This window comes from Saimiri boliviensis, chromosome 5 (assembly GCF_048565385.1).
Source record: "Saimiri boliviensis isolate mSaiBol1 chromosome 5, mSaiBol1.pri, whole genome shotgun sequence".
Taxonomy (NCBI): domain Eukaryota; kingdom Metazoa; phylum Chordata; class Mammalia; order Primates; family Cebidae; genus Saimiri; species Saimiri boliviensis.
Window position 1 is genome coordinate 116,465,133 of NC_133453.1, and position 25,225 is coordinate 116,490,357.

Consider the following 25,225-nt stretch of genomic DNA (forward strand, 5'->3'; position numbering starts at 1 on the left):
AAAAAACCCATGTTTTCAGGTTTCCTACAATGATGACCTACCTGTTTTTCATAATAAGGACAGGGTATTTTTAAAAATAAGATTTTCAGTTCCCTGGAGTACTTCCCATTAACTGAGGAGGGGCCATATCTATAGACTTAAGCTGAAGCAGAAGGGACTTCTGATGGAAACAAGGGCCATTCCCCTGGAGATAGGGGAGAACCCAGTGGGCAACTTCAGAGGGCTCCAGCTGAGGGAATGCTCTCATGCATCGGGAAGGGTTGAGGCTGGGTCCTGGAGTAGGCAGCCTCTCAATGAACTCTCCAAGAGTCTTTTTTTTTTTTTTTTTAGCCCAGTTTACTTTAGGTCAGGCACAGTGGCTCATAACTGTAATCTCAGCACTTTGAGAGGTCAAGACAGGAGGATCACTTGAGCCCAGGGGTTTGGGTCCCACCTGGACAACATAGTGAGACCCTATGTCTAAAAAAAAAAAATTAGCCAGGCATGGTAGCATGCACCTGTACTCCCAGCTACCAAGGAGGCTGAAGTGGGAGGATTACTTGAGGCTGGGAGGCTGGGGCTGCAGCTGGCCATGATGTGACAGTGCACTCCAGCTGGGTTGACAGAGTGACACCCTTTTTCAAAAAAAAAAAGAGTTTACTTTTCAGCTAAATCTGTACATATGCATAAGCTTGGTCTGATCTGCTAAAAAAAAATTGGAAAAATGTTCTAATTTGGGCAGAGAAGCACAAGACTTCTCACATCTGACTTTTAAAACCTCCAATAGGAGCCCCCAGAGCCTTACCCTACTGGGCTACCAAGAAGGCGTCTGGGGCACACAGCCCAAGGCACAGGGGCTCCTGGGAAGGTGGAGGGTGATGAGGGTGAGATTTGGGGTGCCCAAGCCACCCAGATCTGTCCTGGGGTGAGGGGGTGCTGGCAGCAGCAACCAGCAGGACCAGGGAGCATCTCCCACAATTTACTCGGGTTCTGCTGCTGTCTGGTCACATTTAGGAAAGAGCGTGGTTTGGTCACATGTATTTATTCGTAACAGAAACTTCCTACTGAAATAGAAGGACCACTGGCAGAGAAACAATCATCAAATTCTCCAAAGTACCTAAAAGGTTATTACATTTCACTGTCTCTCATTTATAAAATATCATCTAAGAACAACTGTACTGCCACTTGATACAAATAATTGCTCAATATTTACCACTTAAGATGATTTTCCATCTCTTCATGAATGTCCTGTCTGACTTTCTGTTCAAAGAGTGCCTCCTTCATCTGTCTTGTTTTTGAAATTTCAGTGCCTTGATCCAAAACTGAAGGCAGGAGCAGACAATGTTTATACCAGTAATCAAATTGGAAGCATTTGCAGAGAGAAAAACACATTTCTAATGTTGAGGCATAAGGGCAGTCTAACTGAATTTTGTTGTTTGTAGGTAAGCAATGGGACAAGCAATAACTCTTTCATATTCTGCTCAGGGGCTGCTTTATGGCCAGCCAACTGGTTACCTTCTCTTAATTCTTTAATCTTCAGTTTTCCTGGTTCTTGGTTTAAAACAGTTGCCACGGCAAACGGATTCGATAAATCTACTGGAAATCTCAGGTTCTGGTACTCAATTTCCTAAGAGACCAAATCAATAGGGAAGTCAGTTACTCTGCTCTCTGTCACCCCTTCATCACACTGAGGACAAGGCCCGCCATACCTTCACCTTCTGAAGCTTCGGCTTCACTGGCGGTCGTCGGTGAAAATATATATGCGGCATTGCTTTTTCTGGAGGAACGTTTATTTTTTTAGAAAGAGTATTCAACCTTTCAAACTCTTCTAATCTATAGGTTAAAACAAATGTTAAATTAGTAAATAAGTCATTATCTCAAGGTCCCTAATTTTTTTTTTTTGTTTTTGAGACGGACTCTTGCTCTGTCACCAGGCTGGAGTGCAATGGCCCAATCTTGGCTCACTGCAACCTCCGCCTCCTGGGTTCAAGCAATTCTTCCGCCTCAGTCTCCCGAGTAGCTGGGACCACAGGCGTGTGCCACCACGCCTGGCTAATTTTTTTTTTGTATTTTTAGTAGAGACGGGGTTTCACCGTGTTGGCCAGGATGGTCTCCATCTCTTGACCTCATGACCTGCCTGCCTTGGCCTCCCAAAGTGCTGGAATTACAGGTGTGAGCCACTGGGTCCTTAATTTTTTATATTCCTTCTGATAACACCACAACTTGAAGTCCCTTATTATATCTAAACTGAAAATAAATGTGTACCTCAACAGTGGTCTACTAAAATAAATGTGATGTCACTGTATTAGAGTATAATCAGAGCTATCAAAATAGCCCACCAATGGTTGTTTTGCCTTACATTCTTAAAGAACATAATGACTGAAAACATGACATGCTGAAAATGGTCTCATGGTCTAGCATAATCCATTTCTAGCCTGTTGGTTTTTCAATAGCTTGAGTTATTGCACTTTAAAAAAACCTTACCTTGATTTATCTTCCTAGTAAAAGAATGATTATACCAATTGTTTGTAGCAAGATGTTTCAAAAAGAGATTCAGACTAAGGTTTGGGATCTTTTCTGTCACTAGAAACTGACTTTGGATGTGGGTAGTGAGAGACACTGCAGCTAACAGCCCACAGAAGGTATTCAGATGATCTATTATGAGGTGCAGTAGAACTATGTTCTATTCAGAAATGCTACTTATGAAGCATTTCGTTTTTAGAAATTATTTTTATCTTAATAGTTCTATTTTTCTGCAACACAAGGCAAAGTTACGATTTTGAAAATCACCATTTAAAAATGTATTTGTTCAGTACCAATTTGGCATAATAGTTTAGGTAAAACTGATGTTACATATCAAGCATTTCTTTAAGCAAGGATGTGTGGACAATTGTTTTATAGGATAAACACTTGTTTTCCATGACCTTATAAAAATAAGAAAAAAATAGGTGAACATTTACTCACTCTGACAGTTAATATGCATTTGCTGAGCACCCACTGAATAGGCCTGTTGCATTATATGGAACGTATGTTAGCAACCTCTAATTTAATGTCTCTCATGTAACAGCATCCTTATAATCCAGGGCATGGGAGAATCTGTCCCTTGGTGAGACTCACACCCACCGACATGCTCTGATGTTCAGGGTGAGGTGCTTAGCCAGGTAGTGAACTGCAGTTCAGCATCCCCGTCTCAGTGGAGCTTTGACACCACCTCTGCTGTTAAATACCGGGGAGCAACAAAAAGCAGCCTCCTAAAGAACATCCTCAACGTTGATGATGGAAATGAAGAGGTTTAAGAAAATGATAAACGAATTACATCTGGAATTTGGCAGTGTCAAATTTAGACAAGAGTAAGTCTATCACACACCCGACAGTGAAATGAAGAAAGCAATCTATGACAATGTCAGAGAACGCTACAGCCAGTATTCTTCCCTGTTGAGAAACTACAGACAGTTTTTTTCCCTTCATGGTAGAATTTATATGTTATAATATTATTTGCAGCTCGGAGAGACATGCAGATCTTAAAACATAGTCCTTGAAAATGTCAAGAGTATACGAATCAAGCTATTAACATAATAATTTAGAAGTAGCGTACGCCTGCATTTGTATGGTGCTTCTGTCATACAATGCTGTCGTACATGTAAAAACACAGCTATGGGAGCCGGGCGCAGCAGCTCATACCTGTAATCCAAGCACTTTGGAAGGCTGAGGTGGGGAGATCACATGAGGTTGGGAGTTCGAGATCAACCTGACCAATGTGGAGAAACCCCATCTCTAAGAATGCAAAAAAACTAGGTGGGTTTGTTGGCAGACGCCTGTAATCCCAGCTACTTGGGAGGCTAAGGCAGGAGAATCACTTGAACCTGGGAGGTGGAGGTTGCAATGAGCCGAGATTGCACTGTTGTATTCCAGCCTGGGCAACAAGAGCGAAACTCCGTCTCAAACAAACGAAACAAACAAACAAACAAAAACCCCACACAGTTATGAAAGGATATTAAAAAAAAAATCCCACTCATGTGATGGCTTTAAGAAAGTCATTTGAGTATTGTTGCACCTGATGTGAAATGACAAAAGCATTTTGCTCACCTGGCCAGCAGAAAAATCAGCAGTTTAAAAATTCATATTCAGTTCTACTTATTTGTTGCCTGAGCAATTTTATTTCAATGATGGTTATTTGCAGGATTTGGGACCAGCAGGCCACACTAATATCCTACAATTGATTTAGGCTGCTTTGAATTTTTGTGAAGAAAATCATGATATAAATATATACGATATCATGGAGTGATTTCATATTTTGGTATAAGGTTGCTACTCCACTTATAATACGCTTAATGATGTTAATATGTGACATGTATCCATGTGCAAAGAGGAAGAAAACCAAGATATTTCCCTATCATTTTCAAAATCATTGTCAGAATCTTCTAAGATTGATATTTACACTGTGACAACTTCTTTTTTTGATATGAAGTCTCGCTCTGTCGCCCAGGCTGGAGTGCAATGGTGCCGATCTCGGCTCACTGCAGCCTCCACCTCCTAGGTTCAAGCGATTCTCCTGCTGCAGCCTCCCGATTAGCTGGGACTACAGGCACATGCCACCATGCTTGGCTAATTTCTGTATTTTCAGTAGAGATGGGGTTTCACCATGTTGGCCAGGCTGGTCTTGAAAGCCTGACCAGGGGTGATCTGCCCGCTTCAGCCTCCCAAAGTGCTGAGATTACAGGCGTGAGTCACTACACCCAGCAACTTTTAACTTTTATAAAAATCCTGGGGATAAGAAAAAACCACGATGTTAACCAGAGGCACTGGGATGTAAAAGTACAAGCTCATATTCAAATGGAAATGGAAGTTCAGAAAGGATTTGTTATGAAGTACAAGTTAATCCCATTCCACATCTTCACTCTGACATGAAGTCTGGCGGTGCTTTGAAAACCCTCCTGTGTGTGGCACATTTCTGTCTCTGCCTCATGTGAAGTCACTTGTTACACGATTTATTTTGGTCTCTTGAGGTTGCGGTCCATTTTCCACTGAGCTTTGCAGTGGACATTGCACACGGCAGGGGCTACATGGAAACCTTAAAAACAGTTATGTTGTTCTAGCCCTATTGTTTAAATCTTGGAACAGGCAATAAGACATGTATGCAGTAAAAAATTCCAAGGGTGCACCAGTAGGAATCAGTGGAAAAACGTGTCCCTCAAACATCCCTTTTTCTTACTTCTTCCCTTCTTGTCAGAAGCAACTCCTGCTACCAGCATAGACATGTTCTATATTTCTGTTATGTTTTAAAGTATATTATATGTCGGCTCATCATTTAAGATAAGTTTTTGCTTCTATATTTCTGATATGTTTTAAAGTATATTTTATGTCGGCTCATCATTTAAAATAAGTTTTTGGTTCTATATTTCTGTTATGTTTTAAAGTATATTTTATGTCGGCTCATCATTTTAAATAAGTTTTTGATGACATTCTGTTATAAGGAAGACAGAATGGAAGAAAAGAACACTTGGATTTTGAAAAAGGGGTACAGATAAACAAAAACATTGCAAAGACGCCATACGGTAAGGCCATGTTGGGATAGCATGTTCCGGTGAAGACACATTCGTACGGTTGAGAGTTGAACTGTGAAATCCATAACTGCATTTTGATTTGTGCAGTCCCATACTGAAAGGGTGTAAACGTAACAGTGACAGTCTTCTTCCCGTCAGCTGGAATTATTCCTGAGAGGAAAGAAATGAGAAAATGTGATACCCTCTCTTCTTGCCAAGGCCAGTCACAGAGGCTGACACACATACAAATACAGCTGACCCTTGGACAATGTGGAGGTTAAGGGTGCTGACTCCCCACACAGCTGAAAATCCACATATAATTTTTGGCTCCCCCAAAAGTTAATAGCCTACTGTTGACCAGAAGCCTTAATGATAACATAAAGTCATTTAACACATATTTTATGTGTTATATGTATTATTTACTGTAAACCAGAGAAAAGAAAATGTCATTATGGAAATTATAAGGAAGAGAAAATACATTTGTTATTCATTAAGCGGAAGTGGATCATCACAAAGGGGGTCTTCGTTCTCTTTGTCTTCATGTTGAGTAGGCTGAGGAGGAGGAGGAGGAGGAGGAGGAGGAGGAGGGGTTGATCTTGCTGCCTCAAGGGTGGCAGCAGCAGAAGAGGTGGAGGAGGTGGAAGAAGAGGGAGGCACACTCAGTTTAACTTTTATTGAAAAAAAATCTGAATATAAGTGGACCCATGCAGTTCAAACCCATGTCATTCAAGGGTCAACTGTATATTCTTCCCATGCTAAGCACAAGTACAGTATTTCCATTATCCTTATGTAGCTTTTTCATTAAATGCCTGTGAATCAACTTCTCCATGTTTACATGATCTTATTTACTACTACATTAATCCTTGACAGTCATTATTTGATTGTGTCACTTCTATAAATATATACATATCAATCTGCATTAGTGATTCAGACATGAATTCCCAGAACTATCATCTGTAAGCAAATTACCAGATGTCAATATTAATGCTGTAAGCAACAGGAAAAGCTAGGAACACACATGCAAGTTTGTGTCCAAATGATTCAGTTCTTTTCTGTGTTGATTCTCTCCTTTCAAATCTTTAGAATCTACTGCTATTCTCCCCAGAGTCAAATATCACACCATGCCTAATTCCTCTTTTGCATCTCTGGTGCCAACAGGGCCTGAAACATAGTAAGTGCTAACAAATTTGGAGAGAAAAAGAGAAGAAAGGATCAATGTTATTTATTTATTTATTTATTTATTTATTTATTTATTTACTTACTTACTTACTTATTGCTGTCCCCAACTGGAATGTAAACTGGAGGACGAATGTTCTCTCTGACTTCCACTGAAGGCTCCTAGGTTTGCTTTCTAGATGAGACCATGTGCCCCTGTGCACCTGGTCCTCCCACTGTCCCTGTGGAGGCCTCGCACAGTGCCCCATGAGTGCCTGGCATGCCCTCCTTTGCATCCACCCGCTTCTCTGCTTCCTGAATCTTGTGCTCCCCTCCCTTCTCCCAGTGATCAACCACATGGGCCTTCCATTCACCCATTCATGTGAGTGCTTGCTGTGTGCCAGGCACTGTTTTAGGCACTTGAGATACAGCAAACAAAACAAATACCAGATCTCACAGTTTGTATTCTATTTGGGGACAGCAAAACATAAATAAATGAACAAATGAACATAAAATACAAAGTCAGGACATGAATACCAACAGGGCATGGGAAAGCAAGCGTGTGGAAAGGACCCCCTGGTGAGGAGAGGTGGGAGCAGGGATCTGAGAAAGAGAGGGCCTTGGCTCGAACCCCTTATTCCTGGCTCCTGCTGCCTTGTGCTAGGCACTTGCAATTCCCTAGGCCTGAAGAGCTCTCTCTCCAGATTTTCTTTTAGCTTCATCCTGCTCTCTGAAATTATCACATTTACCATCTGCCTTCTTCTAAAGTGTAAATTTTAGGAAAGCAGGCACCTGCTCATTACCGCATTCCCAGCTCAATAAATTCTTGTTGAATGAGTGAATGAACCCAAACTTGAAAGCCTCTATCAACCTACATACAAAGTCCCCCTGCCTCTCCCTCCACAGGAACCTTCTATCAGCCCTACTGAACTCGTGTACCCGGATTTGTAACCTTTTGAAGTTTCCCCGTCTCCCAACTGGATCACAAGCCCGGAAGGCAGACACCAGCCCCATACCTTCTTTATCTTCCTAGATCCCCAGCACAGTGTTTCAGAAATAGGTCTCCATCAATTTCCTGAGAGCAGAAGTCAAACTCTTTCAATGATACCCACTAGCTACCCTAGAATCCACTGCAGGGAGGAGGGAATCAGCAGAAGAGCTTGGGTCTGTGAGCCAACCTAAGACCAGCTGGATAGAAAATGTGATTCTCCATCATGTGTGGGGCTTCAATACTTTGACCACCCACTTGGTCAGAAAATAGCCCCCTTTAATCTATATATTCATGTGAGGCTCTAAAATAAGAACATTCTATTGCTCCTGCTCTAGCTCATTAACAAAAAAACAAAAAAAACAAAAAAACAAAAAAACAAAAAACAAGGACAAGCTCTGGAAGCAAGGATTAATGTTTGCCTTGACCTGACTGATTTATTTTTAAGTGCTGCCAGCTCAGACCTAATACATAAAGCACACTGTTAAGGTGTAGTCTAGGCAACCAGAATACACTGCTTTTTCCGCTAACAGTATGCCAGTTAACACAGGGAGCAGTGGATTATCAAATGTTAGCAGCTGTAAAAGGTGTGCCAAGGAGTTACAGTTTACTGCTCAGCAGAAACGAACAGTGGGACAAAGGAGAGTATGTTTCATATTTTTTAAAGTGAGAAGGGTACCCCCTATCCTCAACAATGACTACCTCATTTTTAAAAAGCCCAAATTGCTCTTTTATGTTTCAGGTCAATTTCATCTGGTCAATTTCAGATCACCATTCTTAACATAACCAGGGGTAATGTTGAGTCACAACATGGAAGGTGGTGAGCAGAGACAGAGAGGAGAGGAAAAAACTCAGAAATCAACTGAAGAGAACTGTAGTTTATCAATATGATGGGTATCATAAAGAAAAAGTAACAGCACTGGAAAATAATATCATGGTAAATCAAGTCACGAGGAACTACCACTGTGTCTTCGCCGAAACTACAATTACATGAAGCATGTGCTTAAATATGAAAAGTTATTAAAAGGAGATGGAAAAATAAAAGCACATAACTTGAATGGCAATGAGGCCCAGGATGGGGATCGTTTTTTAAAATTTCTTCTTTCCCATGTCCAGACAGTGTCACAACATTGTACTGACACTGTAAAATTATTAGATTTTAAAATAAGTTTTTCGTCTAAGATCTCAGAAAGTACAGATCACTCTGTCTAAATTGTCACAGAGCCATTAGATTCACATACTTAAGGTGTTATTGAGGCAGAATAGAGTCTGGAGGCAGGGAACATAAGGCTGATTCACGCTGACTTCCTAGAACTAAATCAGAAGGAAAACCCCGACTCTCCACACCTAGGTAACAACAACAACAAAAAAAATGGAGGCTACTCCCTGTGTAAAACCCCCCACCACTTGGTGTGGCAGATGGGAAACTGAAAGTATCTCTGATTGATGGTAGAAAGCAACCAAACCATAAGAGTCTGAGTTTGGAACTTTACGTCAGCCCCTGACTGTGGGCCACTACTTCATTTCCATAGGGTGTATGCCAAGTAACCAATGGGAAACCTCTAGAGGGTATTTAAACCCAGAAAATTCTATAATGCAGCTCTTGAGCCCCTATGCTTGCTGGTTCCACCCTGTGAAGTGTACTTTTGCTTTCAGTAAATTTTTGCTTTTGTTGCCTCATTCTTTCCTTGCTTTGTGTATTTTGTCCAATTCCTTGTTCAGATTGCCAAGAACCTGGACATCCGCTACTGGTAACATTATAAGTATTGATTTTAATATTCTAAGATTTATGGTACCTCTAGCTGGGTGACTTTGGGTAAACTACTTAATCTCTCAAAGCTTCTGTTGGGAAATTAATAGCTATATAGCTTTAAAATCATCCACATTCTAACAAGGCTTTTGATTCACTGGATTACAGAAGGGAGGTACCACCATCCCACTCACAGTGGCCCCAGTCCCCAGCCTCTGCTGCTGCCCAAGGACTGTGGGCAAGAGCGAGACCCCAGGGACGCACAGACCCTGACTTAGATCTTGCTGGATTACACATGAACTGTGTAACTCAGCTTGGCTACCTTAGCCGAGGCTCAGCTTTCTCATCTGTAAAATGAGACAAGGCTGAAAGGAGAAAATAATGTACAGCATCTGGGATAATACTTGGCACACAGTGTGTGTCCTATAAATGTGGCTTTCCCAATCCTTGTGCTAAATAAAACAAGTAACAATTTATTGTGAATTATCATTAAAATGTCCAAAAGAAGAAATATATATATATATTTTTTGAGACGGAGTTTCGCTCTTGTTACCCAGGCTGGAGTGCAATGGCATGATCTTGGCTCACTGCAACCTCCGCCTCCTGGGTTCAGGCAATTCTCCTGCCTCAGCCTCCTGAGTAGCTGGGATTACAGGCATGCGTCACCATGCCCAGCTAATGTTTTGTATTTTTAGTAGAGACGGGGTTTCACCATGTTGACCAGGATGGTCTCGATCTCTTGACCTCGTGATCCACCCGCCTTGGCCTCCCAAAGTGCTGGGATTACAGGCTTGAGCCACCGCGCCCGGTCAAGAAGAAATATTTCTTTGAAAACTTAGACTTGACCCATTTGAGTTCTTACAAAGGAAGAGGCAATTGCCTCACGATGCCAAACCACTCGTATGAGTGTCCCAGAGCACCAGGTCTTCCTTTTACTCCACAGAAAGGCCAAGCATAGGTGAATTTACAGCTCAGAAGACAAGGACACAGCAGCCTCTGCAAAGTCTGCTTTAAAGCATAGGTCTGGAGACTTATCGGCAAGAGGTGAAAGGGAAGCCCCAAGGGCTTTTGGGTACATGTTCACTTCTAAATTTCCCAGGAAGAATAGCTCCTGCTCATTCACAGCAATTGTAGACATAGGTGGTACAGATACTGAGACACTAACAATCCCCAGCACTTATTTTAATTCTTTTCTTCCTTTCTCCCTTCAGCAAGCTTTGTTGACTGGGACTAGAAACACATGGTAAAATTAAGTCTTTTGGAATCTACTTTTTGTTTCATCCCCATCCATCAAATATCCAAAATGCAGACCTCAGCAGCAAGACCAGACAGCCTGAGGGCTGTGCCTGTGCTAACGGGGAATGTGGAGAAGGAGTCTGAGTGGAGGGTGCTTGAGAAACTAAGCCAGGCCAGGAATTCCTTTTCCATCAAGCATATAAGCTGCTGGCCAGAAGCAACACGTGCAGTGCACAGGCATTGGTGCCTAGCATCGCAGAGACGGCACCCCGGAGGGCAGGGTGATGGGAGGGGTTTCAGAGCCTGCTCCTGGAGCTGCAGGAAGCAAAGCACACCCTGCCAGCCACCCACTGCTGGTGCCTGTCCACTCCACCATGCGTCCCTCACCATCTCTAAGGTCACCACCCAACCGAGCCAACCTTAGCTCCTTCCTGAGGGGGCTGCCTGTGCCCACCTTGTGCCACTCCAACCCACATTCCCCTCCAGAGCCAAAGAGACCTTTTAAAATACCTATCATCAGGCTATGCCACCCTCTGCTTCGAACTCTCCAGTAGACTCCCACCCGACTCAGAGCCCAATTCTAACACCCACCCTCCTCCACCCACTGCCGGCCTCTCCAGCAGGCCTTGCACACTCCTCCCCTTGCTCACACACCTGGTCACACTGGGCTCTCATCTCTCCCTTGAATGTGACCATTGCTGAGTCTGCTCCAGCCTTGTAGCCCTGTGTGGGTAGCTTCCTCTGCTTGAAACCCTCTTCCCAAGTCTGGTGCCTTTTTGTCAACTGAGTCTAAACCGACATGACTTTTCCTCCAAGAGGCTCTTCTTGACCACCCAGTCGAGAGCAGTCACCTGGTCACATCGCCATGTCTTATTTTTCTCACAACCATTTTTACTCTGGACAACATCTTTTGTTTGCAGGCCCACCTTTCTCCCCCGACTAGCATCTCGGTCCCAACACAGACCAGGTCTGTCTTGCTCTCTGTGGAACCCAATGCCTATACCAGTGTCTGATGCCCAGCAGGCACTCACTAGTTACTTATGAAATAAATGGATGGATGAAGAATGTAAGACCACAGCGAGGAGGTGAGCCCTGCAGAAACCAAGTGCAGAGAATTTCTGGCAAAAGATGGTGAAGTAAAGCTTCAGCTCAACTACCCTCCTTCAAAATCACAAAACAGTAAGGAAAAGGATAAAAATGGCAAGAAAAAAATCTATTCAATAGGGAAATGGCTGCAACCCTAAAACACAAATAAAAAGCATGACTACCAAATCCTGTAAACTGAGGCATGGGAACATGTTGAGAACCAAGAGGTGCAGATTTCCCCTAAAGTAAGAGTCCTAGCCCTGGAAAAGTCTCCAACTACTCTTTGGTTAAAGTGACAAAATGTAGGAGTATAGTTGGGCCTTGAGCAAGGACAGAGATAAAAGAGACCAAACCCCACCATCACAGACCAGCAGGAGAGGTGGCTGAGGAAGCAGCTATGCTGCCACACCATGCCCATTGTCTGCGACCTCGGACCCAGTTCAGAAGGCGCTGGAAGTAACCTGATGGGAGGGAGGAAAGTCGTGACCACTGCACAGCAGCACACAGCACAGACGACTCTCCTGGGAGCCACCAGCCCTGGTGACCACTGAGCAGAGATGGGAGACATTCTCCCAGCGGGCTTGAACACAGACTGTTTGGCCGGGTTCCCTGCATTACAACCCCAGCTCTGCTGCTTCCTAACTGTGTGCCCTTATATAAATTACCTCACACTCCATGCCTCAGCTTCCTCATCTGCAAAGTGAACATAATAATAGAATCTACTTCATAAGAGTTGTTGGGGCTATTAAATGAGTTATGCATCCAGAGTAGTGTGCCCAGTCTATCCTGCAGACTCTGGCTGAGCATCGGATGAAAGGAGTTCACAGACACAGGTATTTTGCCTATGAGCTTGGCTGGGGGACTACACGGCTTAGCACAGCTGAGTGCAGTCTGAAGTGTGGCCCAGTAAGCTGGAGATGCTTGCATTTATTCAGTACAGATTTAATGACAAAGGCCTGAAGCAAACACCATTTGTGGGTAATTAACATCCAGGGGCAGTCCTGCACATGGATGATCAAAGACTGGTTTCCAGAGAAATAGGTAAACAAACCTATCTGGATAAATTCCTTTGCATTCCCTTGTTATCTGCCCTCTGCCATTAGCTCAAGTTAAGAGGATTCAGCTGCCTTCAGCCATAACCCTTTCCCAAAGCTTTTGCAAAACCTCCTAACCTTCCAAGGTTTGTGTCTTTCCTATAATTTTTCCTACTACCCTGACTGATCTCCTACAGTAGTGTCCCGCACATGGTAAGCATGATGAAAACATCAGCTATTCAAATGATTATCCCTTCTTCCACATTATTCTTTTGCTGGCAGCAGGCTCTATTCGACACTGAGTAGATTGCTGAATAGAACACCACAGGTACTGTACATGTAAACTGCAAAATTAAAAATTAATACTTTTTGAAGGCGGAGAGGAAGAGAAACAAAATCACAGAAAGAATACACATAAGAGGACAACCTCAGAACACAGGTAGCTCATCAGAGTCTTACAGAAAACAGACAGCGTGGCCTTGACACTGGAACAGTCAGAATTCAAGGAAGCAATGTGAGAACACATTCGAAGGAGATGAAAAGAGAATTGGTGGAGCTCAGAAAACAAACACAAAGGAACTGTCACCGATATGGTTTGGATGTTTGTCCCCTGCAAATCTCACTTTGAAATGTAACTCCCACTGCTGGAGGTGGGGTCTGGTGAGAGCTTGGGACATGTGTGTGGATCTCCTGATGATGAGTTCGTGCCCTGAGTTCACATGACAGCTGGTGTTTAAAGAGCCTGGTACCTCCCCACCTCTCCCTTGCTCCCTCTCTCACCATCTGATACCACCTATTCTTCTTTTGTCTTGCGCCATAGTTGGAAACTTCCTGAGGCCTCACCAGGAGCAGGTGCCAGCACCATGCTTCCTGTACATCTTGCAGAACCATGACCCAATGAAACCACTTTTTTTAAAAAAATAAATTACCAAGCTGCAGATACTCCTTTATAGCAACACATAGAGTAGCACAATCACCGAGGTGGAAACTGCAGCAAAGGAACCACAATAAACACACACACACATATATACACCACACTCACACAAATACCACACACATGCACAGACACACACACACATGCTGAAAACACAGGTAAGGATGTAGCAGGTAGGAAAGGGAAATCCACATGAAATGAAATGATTTTAAAGCAGATCATAGATACTGAAGGCAAAGGAGGACCAACATACACACATAATTGGTATTCCTGAGGAAGAGAACAAAGGAAATAGAACACGAAAACCTTCAAGGTTTTACTAGTTGAAACATTTCCCAAAACAGCCAAAGTCATTTTTCTCCAGATCAAAAGAACATGCCATGTTCCAGGAGACAAAAATGATGCAGAGCACCACCAATACATATCCTGTAGAACTGCTTAACCTCAAGACTGAAAAGAAAATTTCTGAGGGCATCCAGAATTCACCTTTGACGGGGAACAACTCAGCCCAGCCTCCAAATTCCTAGCAAAGTCAAAGCTGGGAACAATCAGCAATGTCTACTAAGTTCTGAGATAGACCAAGTTGCAAACCAAGACTGTTACACCTCACCAGGTTGTCTTTCAAGATTGCAGACAACAGAGAGACACTGTCAAACATGCCAGCACTCAGGCATGTGGCCCCAGGGGCCACTGGTTAACAAGCCACTAGGTGACAGCATCCAGCCAGCCAGAAAAACTGAAGTGAATAATTTGGGAATGTACAGAATAAATAAAGAATAAAGAATAAAATAAAGAATTAATTAATTTAATAATTAAATTAACGATAAAGAATAAAGGTGAAATCTGTGGCTCCATTTCAATAGAAATGAAATAGTTGCAGCATTTATGGTTACAAAAGAGAATACAAATGCTATAGAAAACACAGAAGGATTCAACAAAGTTGGGAGGGGAGGGAGAAAGTACACACGTTCAGTTTTCCTCCCTCCCTCCCTTCCTTTCTTTCTTTCTTTTGATGGGGTCTTCCTCTGTAGCCCAGGCTGGAGTTCAGTGGTGCAATCTCAGTTCACTGCAACCTCTGCCTCCTGGTTGCAATTCTGCTTCAACCTCTGGAGTAGCTGGGATTACAGGCTTGCGCCACCATGCCCAGTTAATTTTTTTTGTCTTTTCAGTAGAGACAGGGTTTCACCATGCTGGCCAGGCTGGTCTTGAATGAGCCCTGATCCACCCACCTCGGCCTCCCAAAGTGCTGGGATTACAGGCGTGAGCCACCACGGCTGGCCCGTTTCCTGTTTTCCATGGCCAAGATTCCAGCTGAAGGTGAAGCACACAGTTGAAGAAGACAGTGGCTCTGACCTCTTAATGCTTTCATTATCTCCTTTTAAAAAAAAATTTTGAGATGAAGTCTCACTCTCTCACTCAGGCTGGAGTGCAGTGGTGCAATCTCGGCTCACTGCAACTTACGCCTCCTGGGTTCAAGCAATTCTCCTGCCTCAGCCTCCCAAGTAGCTGTGATTACAGGTGCGTGCCATCAAACCCAGCTAATTTTTTGTATTTTTAGTAGAGATGGGGTTTCACCATGGTGGCCAGCTGGTCTCAAACTCCTGACCTCATGATCCGCCCACCTCAGCCTTCCAAAGTGCTGGTATTACAGGTGTGAGTCATTGTGCCTGGCCTCATTATCTCTTTTCTTAATTTTAGCAACAAATTTTGGGAATGAGTATTTCGTATACCAAGGAAGTTCACCAATTCCTGTTAGCTTCACTTTTTCGTCAGTCAATATCAAGTAACAACATTTTTACGTATCATATGATCCAAGTTTTCTTGTAGTTTTTTGTGTCTCTGCATTATCATATGCCTCCAGCCTACCTCTTTCTCCTCTTTGTTCATAAGCACAGAGAGGTATCTTCAGGTATAGTTAAATGTTCGTGATGGTTATTTCTGGAGTGGTGAGATTCTTGGTAATGTTTTTTCCACTTGGGTTTCATACTTTTCTTCAGTGTTTTAATTTTTAAAATAACAAACACATTTCATTTTTTATAAAGCCATTTTTAAAGAAATATTTACATTTGCTACCCTCATTTCTTAATACTTATTTATATACCTAGAGTGACTCTTTTGTTTCCTCTGTTGTTGCTGTTGCCTGTTTTCTGGCATAGCACCTACCCCAGACCAGCACTGTGGGATCCGCAGAAGGGTCTGCTGTTCATCACGAAAGCCACATTCTCTTCCAGCCTCCTGGAAGACTGTATTTCCCAGCAGGGTGAGAGGCTGGGCCAAACCATCCCTGACTTCTTCCTGGCCTTGCTGGAACAAGCACTTCTGGATGGGCAGTAGAGATGTGAGGTAAGAGCTTCATTAAGGTACAGGCATGGTCCTCTGGGTCAAGTTCACTGACTGCTGCTGTGGTCAACTGAGCTTAACCAGTCCAGACAGATAGCCCATCATATGGTCCTCTTGGACAAGGTTGTAGAATTAAATGAGATGGCGTATGTGATGTGCTTAGCACAGCACCTGGCACGTGGCTAACGATTAGCAAATAGAAGCAATTATGAACATTATACCAGCCACACTGTCTGCAACCACTGCCACCCATCAAGGGTGTATTGAGCACCAGGTAAAACTGGGTATTGCTACCAATGTGACAGAAAATTGCCACCTGCCTGTCCAGCTTTTCCTGACTTCTTCAGTGTGCCATTATTAATTAATTTACCTATATCCTCTAAAAGCTAGGGAACTCATTTACATACCATATAGTAAGTGTCCCTAATTATTCTCCCTTCCTCACTACTGGGTTTGGTGCTTTGGAAAATCTTTTAAAGGTTTGATCTCTCGATTTTACCTCTCATGAGCACTCTTTTCCAACCCTGCATATGGCCCCCGGCTGTTCTTCCATTTGCTGACCTGGAAGGTTGTCAGAGGCCCTCTGCTGGTTATTTCACTAATTTCCAACACGTGTTGGAAGTGAACCTGGCCAAAGACATGCATGTTGTCATTTCTCTAAGCCAGGCGTCCCCAAACTATGGCCCGCGGGCTGCATGTGGCCCCCCTGAGGCCATTTATCCGGCCCCCCGCTGCACTTCAGGAAGGAGCACCTCTTTCACTGGTGGTCAGTGAGAGAAGCACAGTACGTGGCGGCCCTCCAACGGTCTGAGGGACAGTGAACTGGCCCCCTGTGTAAAAAGTTTGGGGACGCCTGCTCTAAGCAGTCATATAGCCAGTATGCGTTTTCTGGGATGAGGCTGTTTATCATGGTCCTAACTACCAGCAAGAAGCATTTTACGCAGGCCTGCACTGTCTGCTGGAGATGTGGTCTTACCATTTATCCCCTTGACAATCCTGATCTGTCCCCTGCACAGTTTGTGTTGGGCTTTGGGGGTATTCTGTCTCAGCTGTCCACAGGAGTACAGTGAGGCAGGGCAGAGAAGTAGGGGCAACCTCCCCTCATCATTTTCCTCTGTGGATGTAATGGCTCTGCCCTGGACTCCCAAAGGCTGCTGGACCCTGCAGGTAGGGCTTATTATGTGATAAACTACCTCAGCCAGGGGCCAAGAGGTCTTTGGAGAAAATAGAGGCAAAAAGGAGCCCGCGTGTGCTCCTTTTTGCAATCTAAATGGGTTGCACAGTGGCAGCTTCGGCCAGGAGTTTGGCTGAGTTCAGCTGAGATGGCATGATTGGACTACGGGTGAGTCCGGACAGGCTGCCCAGTGCAGGCCCTCCATGAAAGAGCCTTGAACCTTGACAGGCAGGGTACAGTGCTCTTGGTGTCCCTGTGCTCACACTGAAGGATGGGGGTTCATGTTTTGCTGGAAGGTGCTACCTGCTGGATTGGTGGCCCCCAGGTAACGTCTAGAACCAAAAAGTGGTTTGAGGTCAAAGCAAGGGCAGAGGCTCTGGGTTTACTCCCAAACCGATATAAAGTTGTAAGAAAGCTGGATTTCAGAAGAAAATGCAAAATATAGAATTATTTGTAAGCGGCTTATATATTTCTCACAATTAAAAAAAGAGAGAATGAACTTATTGAAATGTTATATAAGAACTCTAAGTAATAGCCCCAAGGAACTCTTGCTTAGCCAGCCACTTAATGCTGCAATTCACCATTTATATGAGTTAGATCCTTTGCATATGTGACAACAAGGGAATGTCCAGGATCACAACATAGTGACAAGTAGACAAGTGCATAAAACATTTTGTGGCATTTGCCTGATCTCCGACATTAATAAGATCTTGGTCAATATTTCTCTGAAAGTTCACAGAAAAATTTTTTTTTTTTTTTTTTTTTTCTTCTTTTTTTTTTTTATTGCATTTTAGGTTTTGGGGTACATGTGATGAACATGCAAGATTGTTGCATAGGTACACACATGGCAGTGTGCTTTGCTGCCTTCCGTCCCCTCACCTGTATCTGTCATTTCTCCCCATGCTATCTCTTCCCACCTCCCCACCCCCCCGCCCCTCCCCCATTTCCCCCCAACAGACCGCAGTGTGTAGTGCTCCCCTCCCTGTGTCCATGTGTTCTCATTGTTCAACACCCGCCTATGAGCGAGAATATACGGTGTTTGATTTTCTGCTCTTGTGTCAGTTTGCTGAGAATGATGGTTTCCAGGTTCATCCATGTCCCTATAAAGGACGTGAACTCATCGTTTTTGATGGCTGCATAATATTCCATGGTGTATATGTACCACATTTTCCCTATCCATTCTATCATCGTTGGGCATTTGGGTTGGTTCCAGGTCTTTGCTATTGTAAACAGTGCTGCAATGAACATTCGTGTGCACGTGTCCTTGTAGTAGAATGATTTATAATCCTTTGGATATATACCCAGTAATGGGATTGCTGGGTCAAATGGGATTTCTATTTTTAGGTCCTTGAGGAATCGCCACACTGTCTTCCACAATGGTTGAATTAATTTACATTCCCACCAACAGTGTAAAAGTGTTCCTATTTCTCCACATCCTCTCCAGCATCTGTTGTTTCCCGATTTTTTAATGATCGCCATTCTAACTGGTGTGAGATGGTATCTCAATGTGGTTTTGATTTGCATTTCTCTGATGACCAGTGATGATGAGCATTTTTTCATATGTTTGTTGGCCTCCTGTATGTCTTCTTTTGTAAAGTATCTGTTCATATCCTTTGCCCATTTTTGAATGGGCTTGTTTGTTTTTTTCTTGTAGATCTGCTTGAGTTCTTTGTAAATTCTGGATATCAGCCCCTTGTCAGATGGGTAGACTGCAAAAATTTTTTCCCATTCTGTTGGTTGCCGATTCACACTACTGACTGTTTCTTTTGCCGTGCAGAAGCTGTGGAGTTTGATTAGGTCCCATTTGTCTATTTTGGCTTTTGTTGCCATTGCTTTTGGCGTTTTGGTCATGAAGTCCTTGCCTACACCTATGTCCTGAATGGTTTTGCCTAGATTTTCTTCTAAGGTTTTTATGGTATTAGGTCTGATGTTTAAGTCTTTAATCCATCTGGAGTTAATTTTGGTGTAAGGTGTCAGGAAGGGGTCCTGTTTCTGCTTTCTGCACATGGCTAGCCAGTTTTCCCAACACCATTTATTAAACAGGGAGTCCTTTCCCCATTGCTTGTTTTTGTCAGGTTTGTCGAAGATCAGATGGTTGTGGGTGTGTTGTATTTCCTGTGAGGCCTCTGTTCTGTTCCATTGGTCTATATCTCTGTTTTGGTACCAGTACCATGCTGTTTTGATTACTGTAGCCTTGTAGTATAGTTTGAAGTCCGGTAGTGTGATGCCTCCCGCTTTGTTCTTTTTGCTTAGAATTGACTTGGCTATGCGGGCTCTCTTTTGGTTCCATATGAAGTTTAAGGTGTTTTTTTCCAGTTCTGTGAAGAAGGTCATTGGTAGCTTGATGGGAATAGCGTTGAATCTGTAAATTACTTTGGGCAGTATGGCCATTTTCACGATGTTGATTCTTCCTAACCATGAACATGGAATGTTTCTCCATCTGTTTGTATCCTCTCTTATTTCGTTGAGCAATGGCTTGTAGTTCTCCTTGAAGAGGTCCTTTACGTTCCTTGTTAGTTGTATTCCTAGGTACTTTATTCTCTTTGTAGCAATTGTGAATGGCAGTTCGTTCTTGATTTGGCTCTCTTGAAGTCTATTACTGGTGTATAGGAATGCTTGTGATTTTTGCACATTGATTTTGTATCCTGAGACTTTGCTGAAGTTGTTTATCAGTTTCAGGAGATTTTGGGCTGAGATGATGGGGTCTTCCAGATATACAATCATGTCATCTGCAAATAGAGACAATTTGATTTCCTCCTTTCCAATTTGGATACCCTTTATTTCTTTTTCTTGCCTGATTGCTCTGGCTAGAACTTCCAGTACTATATTGAATAGGAGTGGTGAGAGAGGGCATCCTTGTCTAGTGCCAGATTTCAAAGGGAATGCTTCCAGTTTTTGCCCATTCAGTATGATATTGGCTGTTGGTTTGTCGTAAATAGCTTTTATTGTTTTGAGATACGTTCCGTCAATACCTAGTTTATTGAGGGTTTTTAGCATAAAGGGTTGTTGAATTTTGTCAAAAGCCTTCTCTGCATCAATCGAGATAATCATGTGGTTTTTGTCTTTGGTTCTGTTTATGTGGTGAATTACGTTTATGGACTTGCGTATGTTGAACCAGCCTTGCATCCCCGGGATGAATCCTACTTGATCATGGTGGATGAGCTTTTTGATATGCTGTTGCAATCGGTTTGCCAGTATTTTATTGAAGATTTTTGCATCTATGTTCATCATGGATATTGGCCTGAAATTTTCTTTTCTTGTTGAGTCTCTGCCGGGTTTTGGTATCAGGATGATGTTTGTCTCGTAAAATGATTTGGGAAGGATTCCCTCTTTTTGGATTGTCTGGAATAGTTTCAGAAGGAATGGTATCAGCTCCTCCTTGTATGTCTGGTAGAATTCAGCTGTGAACCCATCTGGACCTGGGCTTTTTTTGGGTGGTAGGCTCTTTATTGCTGCCTCGACTTCAGACCATGTTATTGGTCTATTCAGGGTTTCGGCTTCTTCCAGGTTTAGGCTTGGGAGGTTGCAGGTGTCCAGGAATTTATCCATTTCTTCCAGGTTTACTAGTTTATGTGCATAGAGTTGTTTGTAATAATCTCTGATGATGGTTTGGATTTCTGTGGAATCTGTGGTGATATCCCCTTTATCGTTTTTTATTGCATCAATTTGGTTATTCTCTCTTTTCTTTTTTATTAATCTGGCTAGTGGTCTGTCTATTTTGTTGATCTTTTCAAAAAACCAGCTCCTGGATTTATTGATTTTTTGAAGAGTTTTTTGTGTCTCTATTTCCTTCAGTTCTGCTCTGATCTTAGTTATTTCCTGTCTTCTGCTAGGTTTTGAGTTTTTTTGATCTTGCTCCTCTAGCTCTTTCAATTTTGATGATAGGGTGTCAATTTTAGATCTCTCCTTTCTTCTCATGTGGGCACTCATTGCTATATATTTTCCTCTAGAGACTGCTTTAAATGTGTCCCAGAGATTCTGGTATGTTGTGTCTTCATTCTCATTGGTTTCGAAGAACATCTTTATTTCTGCCTTCATTTCATTGTTTATCCAGTCAACATTCAAGAGCAAGTTGTTCAGTTTCCATGAAGCTGTGCGGTTCTGAGTTAGTTTCTGCATTCTGAGTTCTAACTCGATTGCACTGTGGTCTGAGAGACTGTTTGTTATGATTTCTGTTCTTTTGCATTTGCTGAGGAGTGATTTATTGCCAATTATGTGGTCAATTTTAGAGTAGGTGTGATGTGGTGCTGAGAAGAATGTATATTCTGTGGATTTGGGGTGGAGAGTTCTGTAAATGTCTATTAGGTTTGCTCGTTCCAGGTCTGTGTTCAGGTCCTGGATATCCTTGTTGATTTTCTGTCTGGTTGATCTGTCTAATATTGACAATGGGGTGTTAAAGTCTCCCACTATTATTGTGTGGGAGTCTAAGTCTCTTTGTAAGTCATTAAGAACTTGCCTTATGTATCTGGGTGCTCCTGTATTGGGTGCATATATATTTAGGATCGTTAGCTCTTCTTGTTGCAGTGATCCTTTTACCATTATGTAATGTCCTTCTTTGTCTCTTTTGATCTTTGTTGCTTTAAAGTCTATTTTATCAGAGATGAGAATTGCAACTCCTGCCTTTTTTTGCTCTCCATTTGCTTGGTAGATCTTCCTCCATCCCTTTATTTTGAGCCTTTGTGTATCCTTGCATGTAAGATGGGTTTCCTGGATACAGCACACTGATGGGTTTTGGCTTTTTATCCAATTTGCCAGTCTGTGTCTTTTGATTGGGGCATTTAGTCCATTGACATTTAGGGATAGTATTGTTATGTGTGAATTCGATGCTGTCATTTTGATGCTACCTGGCTGTTTTGTTGGTTAGTTGATGCAGATTCTTGATTGTGTTGCTGCTTTTTTACCATTTGGTGTGTTTTTGGAGTGGCTGGTACTGGTTGTTCCTTTATATGTGTAGAGCCTCTTTCAGGAGTTCTTGTAGAGCAGGTTTGATGGTGATGAAATCCCTGAGTGCTTGCTTGTTCACAAAGGATTTTATTTTTCCTTCACTTATGAAGCTGAGTTTGGCTGGATAGGAGATTCTGGGTTGAAAGTTCTTTTCTTTAAGGATGTTGAATGTTGGCCCCCAGTCTCTTCTGGCTTGTAGGGTTTCTGCTGAGAGATCTGCTGTGAGTCTAATGGGCTTCCCTTTGTGGGTAACCCGACCTTTCTCTCTGGCTGCCCTTAGAATTTTCTCTTTCATTTCAACCCTGGTGAATCTGACGATTATGTGCCTTGGGGTTGCTCTTCTTGAGGAATATCTCTGTGGTGTTCTCTGTATTTCCTGGATTTGAATATTGGTCTGCCTTGCTAGGTTGGGGAAGTTTTCCTGGATAATATCCTGAAGAGTATTTTCCAGCTTGGATTCATTCTCTTCATCACATTCAGGTACACCTATCAGACGTAGATTAGGTCTTTTCACATAGTCCCACATTTCTTGAAGATTTTGTTCATTCCTTTTTGCGCTTTTTTCTCTGTTCTTGCCTTCTCTTTTTATTTCATTGAGTTGGTCTTCGACCTCTGATATCCTTTCTTCTGCTTGGTCAATTCGGCTGTTGAAGCTTGTGCATGCTTCACGAAGTTCTCGTGTTGCGTTTTTCAGCTCCATCAATTCACTTATTCTCCTCTCTATGCTGTCCATTCTCGTCAGCAGTTCGTCCAATCTTTTTTCAAGGTTCCTATTTTCTTTGCTATGGGTTAGAACATGTTCTTTTAGCTCATTGTAGTTTCTTACTACCCATCTTCTGAAGTCTGATTCTGTCATTTCATCACCCTCCTTCTCCATCCGGTCTGGTTCCCTTGCTGGTGAGGAGTTGTGATCACTTTTAGGAGGAGAGGTGTTCTGGTTTCGGGAGTTTTCATCCTTTTTACGCTGGTTTCTACCCATTTTTGTGGGTTTATCCACCTGTTGTCTGTCTCTGTCCCAGGGAGTTGGAGCTTTATGAGTTTCCGTTGCACTACTGCCTTTTTTGATTTTTTTTTTTTTTCAGGTCGGACCCGCCCAGCTAGCAGCAAGCCTAGCCTCTGCCTGCCCGCAGGGGCTTTGCTGAGCTGCTGTGGGCTCCGCTCAGCTGCCCTGAGCTCTTCCCTGTAGTCCTTTTTATATGGGCGTAGTTAGAACTGTCTGGGCAATGGTGGCCCCGCCTCTGTTATGGCGGACTCTCTCTGTTGTGGCAGGTTGCCTCGGCAACGGCGGGTTGCCTCGGCAACGGCAGCCTGCCTCCGTAGTGGTGGAGAGTCTCAGTAATGGCGGAAGCCCCTCCCCCACGGAGCCGGACTGTCCGGGTTCAGCTGTGCTTGGTTTGAAGGGCTCAACCCAGAGGGTTTCCAATTACTGTTTTTGTTTTCGTTGTTGTTGGGGGTGGAGGGGTGGGACCAACCGAGCCTGATCACCTGGCTCCCTGACTCAGAGTCTTTTCTTTTAAGTTGAACGACCCCGCGTTCCGGTCGCTTGTTGAAAAGGCGCCGGGATCTCCCGTGCTGCGACTCACGGAGTTGGCTCGAACCGCGGCGCCGGCTCCTGGCGGATTTTTTGCCTAGGAATCTCCTGGCCTGACTCGCTATTTCAGATGAATGGGCTATTCTGCCGTCTCAAGGCTCTGCTCGCCAGCTAAGAGGGCTCCCAGACCAGTGGCTTTTTTACGGAGAACAGCAGCAACAGGGAGTGGTCACAGCAGCCGCGGGCGGAATCAGCCCCGCGGGGGCCAAAACAGCCGCACCGGCTGGGACTGCGACGCTGGCGACCCCTCTGCCTGGGTATCTCCTGGTCTGTGGGCAATAAGAGTTCGTCTGGAAATGCGGCCTCCACTCACCCTCTGCACTTTCACTGGGAGCTGAAGTCCTGAGCTGTTCTTAGGCGGCCATCTTGAAAGTCGGATCCAGAAAAATTAAATATCTTGGCCAAAGTTGTGTATTGCTGGCTCTTTCAAAATTATCAACAGAGTGTTCTTAAAGTTTTGGTTGCATATGATTTCTTGTCAGCAGTACAGGAAGGTCACAAAATTCTTTATTCATTTTCCCTAATCTCAGGAATATCTTGGCACCACCAGCAGCGAGTCCAGCTTCTGACAGCTACAGCACACACCTGCATCTTAAGGATGGCCAGTTGAGTCAAAGCTGAGAGCATATCTTATAAACAGAATTATTAATAGCTTGCTTCAAATTTTTTTCATTTGGCAAACTTGAGCACAAAATGCATGGAAGGTGTGCATAGATGATGCTTCTAGTTCCTAGAGAAGATGTGGCTTCATAACCTAACAGACTAAAGACGTTCTGACGTCTTTTAGAAATTGGTTCCCAAACACGTGCTTGAAACAGTGTCTACAAATATACATGCTCATTGTCTAAAATTAGCCCAGTATCTCAGTCTATCTGAACCCAGTTTGCAAAATGGAGGCAATAATGCCTTGTGGCCAAAAAGCCATCCATGACTGGTCAGCTGTGCAGCCTCTGAGTCAGGCCAGATGCCTGGCAAGTCAGGAGACCAGAGAGCACAAGACCGCCTGAGCTGCACTCACTCTCCATGCAGCCAAGGCTTTCTCCACTGCAGGTGGAATTCTGGAACCTCAAAAGTGTAATAGTTAAAGATGTACTGATAGATCAACAAAGTGGGAAGCCAAACCAAGAATGTTCCTGAGACTGGTGGACCAGCCATGCCCTGAGACTCATAAAATAGCTACCAAGGAGGCTGACGGGTGGAGCCCATGAGACCCGTTTGAAAAGCAACATCAGCAACACTATCCGTACAATGCACATCTTTCTTTGGATGGACCATTGTATGGTCATTCATTGTACAGCAAAATAGGGATCCCAAAGTTCAAGACCCCCGGCTGGCCAGGCTTCCTTCCCTCTTTCCTTCATTCTCTTCTCTTGCACTGCACTTTCCTGATTTTCTTCATTGGTCTTTCTTTGTTCCTGGATCCATTTCCCCTTGCTGTCCTCTGAGTGCCTGAGTGATCCTCAGTCCACTT

General features: G+C 43.4%; 1 protein-coding gene across 7 annotated transcripts in view; it reads right to left on the reverse strand.

The window, feature by feature from the left end:
- The window catches only part of CFAP221 (cilia and flagella associated protein 221), a 110,152-nt gene that overhangs the window by 42,528 nt on the left and 42,399 nt on the right, over positions 1 to 25,225 (reverse strand). For all 7 annotated transcript variants that reach the window (XM_074399856.1, XM_074399861.1, XM_074399860.1 and 4 more), the window contains 4 exons: positions 5,534 to 5,693; positions 1,689 to 1,812; positions 1,495 to 1,606; positions 1,193 to 1,301 (listed from right to left, as the gene is read on the reverse strand). In XM_074399856.1, the coding sequence (XP_074255957.1) occupies positions 1,193 to 1,301; positions 1,495 to 1,606; positions 1,689 to 1,812; positions 5,534 to 5,693 (505 nt within the window). The remainder of the gene's footprint in view (positions 1 to 1,192; positions 1,302 to 1,494; positions 1,607 to 1,688; positions 1,813 to 5,533; positions 5,694 to 25,225) is intronic.